The sequence below is a fragment of the Anolis sagrei genome, chromosome 3 (assembly GCF_037176765.1).
Source record: "Anolis sagrei isolate rAnoSag1 chromosome 3, rAnoSag1.mat, whole genome shotgun sequence".
In the NCBI taxonomy this organism is placed as follows: Eukaryota; Metazoa; Chordata; class Lepidosauria; order Squamata; family Dactyloidae; genus Anolis; species Anolis sagrei.
This window is the reverse complement of record NC_090023.1, coordinates 194,909,834-194,916,395: the sequence shown is the minus strand read 5'-3', so window position 1 is coordinate 194,916,395 and position 6,562 is coordinate 194,909,834. Positions and strand designations below refer to the sequence as shown.

The window sequence follows — 6,562 nt, the reverse complement described above, 5'->3', positions numbered from 1 at the left end:
CATTCCAACACAGTACACAGCCTTATGAAGGGGGTCAGGGGACAGTTCCATCTTGTCTCCTGCGTATATCATCAGCTGAGGACCCCTCCCCCCAGCACCAACTGCCACTCTGGGCCAGAGAGAAGAGAGGGGGGCCAGGGGACAGTTCCATCTTGTCTCCTGCATATGTCATCAGCCGGGAACCCCTCCCCCCTGCATCAACTGCCGCTCTGGGCAAGAGTGAAGAGAGGGGGAGCTAGGAACAGTTCCATCTTATATCCTGCATATGTCATCAGCTGAGGACCCATCCCTCCGGCACCAACTGCTCCTCTGGGCCAGTGTGAAGAGAGAGGGGGCCAGGGGACAGTTCCACCTTGTCTCCTATGCTATGCTAATAATGTAATGTAATGTAATGTAATGTAATGTAATGTAATGTAATATATTGTAGTAAAGGTTTTCCCATGACATGAAGTCCAGTCGTGTCTGACGATGGGGTGTGGTGTTCATCTCAATTTCTACACCAAAGAGTTGTCCCTAGACACCTCCAAGGTCATGTGGCCAGCATGACTGCATGGAGCGCTGTTACCTTCCTGCCAGAGCGGTACCTATTGATCTACTCACATTTGCATGTTTTCGAACTGCTAGGTTGGCAGAAGCCGGGCCTGACAGCGGAAGCTCAAGCCGCTCTCTGGATTCGAACCATGTCAGGGGAAAACCTTTACCTTTATTACAATATATTATATTACATTACATTATTAGCATAGCACAGGAGACAAGGTGGAACTGTCCCCTGGCCCCCTCTCTCTTCACATTGGCCCAGAGGAGCAGTTGGTGCTGGAGGGATGGGTCCCCAGCTGATGACATATGCCCCAGCGGGAAGGAAACTGGTGCTCCTTGCAGTTATGCTGGCCACATGACCTAGATGTCTAGGGACAACGCTGGCTCCTCGGCTTAGAAATGGAGATGAGCACCACACCCCAGTCGGACACGACTGAACTTAATGTCAGAGGAAAATTTGGTTCCTTTTCCCCTACAGGGGGAAAACCTTTACTTTTACCTATTATGCTAATAATATAATATATTGTATGTATATATGTCTTGAAAGCTGGTCTGAGTCCCCCTTCGGGGTGAGAAGGGCGGCATAGAAATGTTGTAAATAAATCAATCAATTATTAATCTGCAAGTTTCCCCCTCTTGCCTTTACTGAGAGGGAAGGCGGGAAACCTAATTTGACGCGTGGGGGGGGGAGACGACAGACAAACACACACACTAGATGCCTTTTAGTGGGTGTCCTGAGATGCCTTTTTAGAGGGTGTTTTAACACTTGTTTAGTCTCTTCTTAACACTATTAAATCCTATTCGCGAATGCAGCAGTAGCGACAACAGTTTAGGATATCTTCTGTCTAATAAATAATTATCACCCCCCTCCCCCCCCCCTATTTTTGTTTTGGATTCTCCCATCCACACACCCGCAAAAGCATTGCGCGCTTGGAGTGTCAGTTAAAAATGCAACGTCCCTCTCAGCTCTCCCTATTGGATCATTTTCCCCCTCCCCCCGATGGCGTCATGATACGTCCACCAATCGGAAAGCTCCGCACCCCTTTCAAAAAGAATACCCGCCGCATATACGCGGAGGGATTTGAAAGGAGTCCCTCTTCTAAGGTTGGATTCAAGTTGAATTCCGGGAACTTTTTCCTCACTGCTCAAGCAGCGATAAAGGAGATGGTGAGTATTACAGTATTTGCAGGCGTCTGAAGACAAGGCGGAAGGATACAGAGCGAGGAGGCCTGTACGTCACAAAGGCGGAGGTTTGAATCGGCGAGGTTCCGCGCGCGCGGCCAAAGGCAGGTAACGGGCGTCATTGCGGCTCCGGAGAGCGCGCGCGAGAGAGGCTTCTCGGCGCCAAAGTTCCCCTGACAGCGCCAAAGTCCCTTGTGAGGCTTCAGCTTTTGTAGAATGTAAGCCATAGACGCCACGGAAGGGGTTTTCCAGTGGTTTATGTGTTTCTCACTGATGTCTTGTGGTTTAAATGGTTCCTATGTTGTTGTACTAGCAGCATGTTGTGTGTTTCTCCCTGAGGGCATGGGTGTAAATAGTTCATGTGGTTTAAATGGTTTATATATTGTACTAACGGCATGGGTTTCAAATGGTGCATGTATTTTTCACTGATGGCGTGGGTTTCTAATAGTTTATGCGTTTCCAACACATGGCATGGATTTTAAACAGTGTCCAGGCGCTCCCCGTGTTACAAACATCCGACTTACAAACGACTCCTTGTTTAGAAGGGACATTCATCCCTGAAAGAGTTATGGGGAAAGAGGGTCTCTTTTACAACACGAATTAAGGTGAAGCCATGGGTTTTAAATGGAGCATGTGTTTCTAACTGGTTTAGATGGTTTATAGATTCTCTGCTGATGGCATGTATTTAGAATGATGCATGTGTTTGTAACTGATGGCATGGGTTTCAAATGGTTTGTGTGTTTCCAACTCATGGCATGGGTTGTAAACAGTTTACAGGTAGTCTTTTATGCTTGAATTTATTGTTTTTAATGTTCTAAATGTAATTTTGAGTGTTGATATGCTGATAGCATCATATGATGCTTGTGTGAGGCTGCCCTGAGTCCCCCTGAGGGGTGGAAGGGAGGGGTAGAAATGCATTAAATAGATAAATAAATAGTCACCAAGTTACAAACATCTAACTTACAAACATTGATAAGAAGGGAAATGCACCCCGAGAGAGTTATGGCAGTGTTTCTCAACCTTCCTAATGCCGAGACCCCTTAATATAGTTCCTCATGTTGTGGGACCCCCAACCATAAAACTATTTTCGCTGCTAATTCATAACTGTAATTTTGCTACTGTTATGAATCATAATGTAAACATCTGATATCCAGGATGTATTTTCATTCACTAGACCAAATCTGGCACAGATATCCATTACGCCCAAATTTGAGCACTGGTGGGGTTGAGGGAGAACTGACTTCATCATTTGGGAGTTGTAGTAGCTGGGATTTATAGTTCACCTACAATCAAAGAGCATTCTGAACTCCACCAATGATGGAATTGAGTCAGACTTGGCACACAGAACTCACATGACAAACAGAAAATACTGGAAGGGTTTGGTGGACATTTACCTGGAGTTTTGGTGTTGTAGTTCATCTACAACCAGAGAATACTATGGACTCAAACAATGATGGATCTGGACCAAACATGGCACAAATACACAATATGCCCAAATGTGATCACTGGTGGAGTTTGGGGAAAATAAACTTGACATTTGGGAGTTGTCATTGCTGGGATTTATAGTTCACCTACAATCAAAGAGCATTCTGAACCCCACCAACAATAGAATTGGGCCAAACTTCCTACACAGAACCCCCATGACCAGCAGAAAATACTGTGTTTTCTGGTGGTCTTTGGCAACCCCTCTGACACCACCTCGGGACCCCTAGGTTGAGAAACGCTGAGTTATGAGAAAAGGGGTCTCCACTTTTACAACACAAATTAAACTGAAGCCATGGGTTTTAAATAGAACATGTGTTTCTAACTGTGGTTTAGATGGTTTATAGATTTTTCTGCTAATGGCATGTATTTGGAATGGTGCATGCGTTTGTAACTGATGGCATGGATTTCAAATGGTTTGTGTTTCCAACTCATGGCATGGGTTTTAAACAGCGTTCAGGCAGTCCCCGAGTTACAAACATCCAATTTGCAAATGACTCACTGTTTAGAAGGGACATTCACCCCTGAAAAGGTTATGGTAGTGGTTCTCAATTTCCCTAATGCCGAGATTCCTTAATACAGTTCCTCATGTTGTGGGATCCCCACCCATAAAACTATTTTTGCTGCTACTTCATAACTGTAATTTTGCAACTGTTATGAGTCCTAAAGTAAATATCTGATATGTTGGATGTATTTTCATTCATTGGACCAAATTTGGCACAAATACCCAGTATCTCCAAATGTAATACCGGTGGGGTTGTGGAATTGATTTTGTCATTAGGGAGTTGTAGTTGCTGGGATTTATAGTTTACCTACAATCAAAGAGCATTCTGAACCCCATCAACGATAGAATTGGGCCAAACTTCCCACACAGAACCCCCATGACCAACAGAAAATACTGTTGGTGGTCTGATGGTCTTTGGCAACCCCTCTGACACCACCTCACAACCCCCAGGTTGAGAAACACTGAGTTACAGGGAAATGGGTCTCCACTTTTAAAATACAAATTAAACTGAAGCCATGCGTTTTAAGTGGACTTGTGTTTCTAACTGTGGTTTAGATGGTTTATAGACTTTTCTGCTGATGCTATGGGTTTCAAATGGTTTATGTGTTTCTAACTGATGGCAGGGGTTTCAAATGGTTGTGTGTTTCCAAGTGATGGCTTGAGTTTCAAATGGTTGTGTTTCTAACTGATGGCTTGAGTTTCAAATGGTTTATGTGTTTCTAACTGATGGCAGGGGTTTCAAATGGTTTGTGTGTTTCTTACTGATGTGATGTAGTTTAAATGGTTTATGTGTATATATGTATAAAGCCTGACTGCTCATTGGAGGGATGGATAATAGAGGCCAAGATGAAGTACTTTGGCCACATCATGAGAAGAAAGGAAAGCTTAGAGAAGGGTATGATGCTGGGGAAAATGGAAGGGAAAAGGAAGAGGGGCTGACCAAGGGCAAGATGGATGGCTGGTATCCTTGAAGTGACTGGATTGACCTTGAAGGAGCTGAGGATGGTGACAACCGACAGGAAGCTCTGGCGTGGGCTGCTCCATGAAGTCACGAAGAGTCCGAAACGACTGAACAAATGAACAACAAGCAAATGTATATATGTACTAACAGCCTGTATTTTAGATTGTGCATGTGTCTGTAGCTGATAGCATGGGTTTCCTATGTTTGTGTGTTTCTAACTAATGGCACATAAGTTAGCTCATAAGCACAAAGTAGCTGCATGCAATAACATCCAGTGGAAACTTACTGGCAGTGCATAAGGAGCAGACCCAAAATTAATAACATCAGCCCTGGTCTTATTCAACTGCCAAGTACTCCTGCCCAGTGTACCACAAGTCTTGCCCACGTGTAGCAGTTAGAATATTAGCAAAGTGCATCCTAGTTTTTGTGTCTTATCCTGGGTGAAAATGCAAAGGTGCCTGGAGCAGCATTCTTCAACTTCAAAAACAGCAATTTGGCTCATCCTGTGAAGGGTGTAAAGCTCATCTACCTGTGAAAATCCACCACAACAGACATCACTTTTGGCCAGATGAAAAAATCCAGACAGCTGTGATGAGGCTTTAAACAGCATCTCAAGTGGAGACTTTCTCTACTGCTATGGAGAGTGGTAGCAACATTGGCATTGCTGTATTCAAACACAAGGAACGTATCTTGAAGGGAATAAACTAAATGCATGTATGTTCAGTTAATATTTATTTTCATTTCTTTTGGGGCAGACCACATATAATCCTAAGTGATGGCATGTGTTTTAAATGGTTTATGAATTCTGTGCTGATGACGTGTTTTTGAGGGACAATATGTTTTGGAGATTGTTGTTCCCAACCTTGATTCATTGGGAGAAGAGGAAAATGGAAGAAACATGGCTGTTTTGTAAACAGTTGACTTCACATTATTGAAAGAAGGGAAGAAAATTGCCTTACAAATAGGCATACAGACAGTCCCTAGGTTACTGACAAGATAGGATCTGTGAGTTTATTCTTAAGTACACTTGGAATATTTTTTTTACTGTACCTCCATCCAAATTTTCATTGCGGTCCCCCCCCCCCCCCCCCCCCAGTTTTAGCATAGGGAAACTTAACACCCCTCTAAGTTTTGCTGACTGCCTCTGTTCAAAAGATTTCACCTCACTAGCTGTGTCTGTAACAATTGGTGCGGAAACAAAAAATTGTGATAAAACTTCTGTGGAGATACAATTTTCCCATAATAAACTTTTACATGAATGTGTTTCTCTTCTTAGGGGTAGATTTCCTCTCACTTCCTGTTGTCTCACCCCTGTTTGTAACTAGGAGTTGGATTTAAGTCAAAGTTTGTAATTTGCAGACGTCCTTTAATTTAATTAGGACCTAGCATTTTATCCCTAGTGCTATTTTCCATGAAACACAATTTTAACTGTAATCACAATATTTTCTGGTGTAGTGCAGTTTCAAAAAAAGTGTGTTTTGGGGTTTATTTTTGTAATAGAAAGATTTTGATCATTCACAGTAATTGACATTTTGAGACCTAACATTTTTCAATCTTTACAGATAAAATGACAAAATGCCTCTCTACGGGAAAATTGTTGTTATTAGAAGGAACGGGAGTGATGGAACTCATTTTCCATTAACTGGGAATTCTTGCTTGTTTGGAAGGTAAATTTATATTTGTTACACTGTATTGCCTAAGCTTTGTTATTACTAAGGTCTATGTGCATTGTGAAAGATTCGTAGCATCTTCTTATAGCAAAACTTCAGTTGGTTAATTTAAGTACATTTTCAGCTTGCCTCCTTGTATCAGTTCCAGGTTTTCATGTTGATGGAAAATAAGGCTTTTTGAGAATTGGCAGTGAAATGAAGTTCACACTCCATATTTGGTTTTTA

At 42.7% G+C, this 6,562-nt stretch overlaps 1 protein-coding gene across 3 annotated transcripts in view; it reads left to right on the top strand.

The window, feature by feature from the left end:
• The first annotated feature begins 1,697 nt into the window (after positions 1-1,697).
• The window catches only part of MKI67 (marker of proliferation Ki-67), a 30,280-nt gene continuing 25,415 nt past the window's right edge, over positions 1,698-6,562 (top strand). For 2 of the 3 annotated variants that reach the window (XM_067465790.1, XM_067465788.1), the window contains exons 1-2: positions 1,698-1,937; positions 6,230-6,334. In XM_067465790.1, coding sequence (XP_067321891.1) covers positions 6,243-6,334 — 92 coding nt within the window. In that variant the 5' untranslated portion in view covers positions 1,698-1,937; positions 6,230-6,242. The remainder of the gene's footprint in view (positions 1,938-6,229; positions 6,335-6,562) is intronic. The other variant, XM_067465789.1, reaches the window with a different exon arrangement.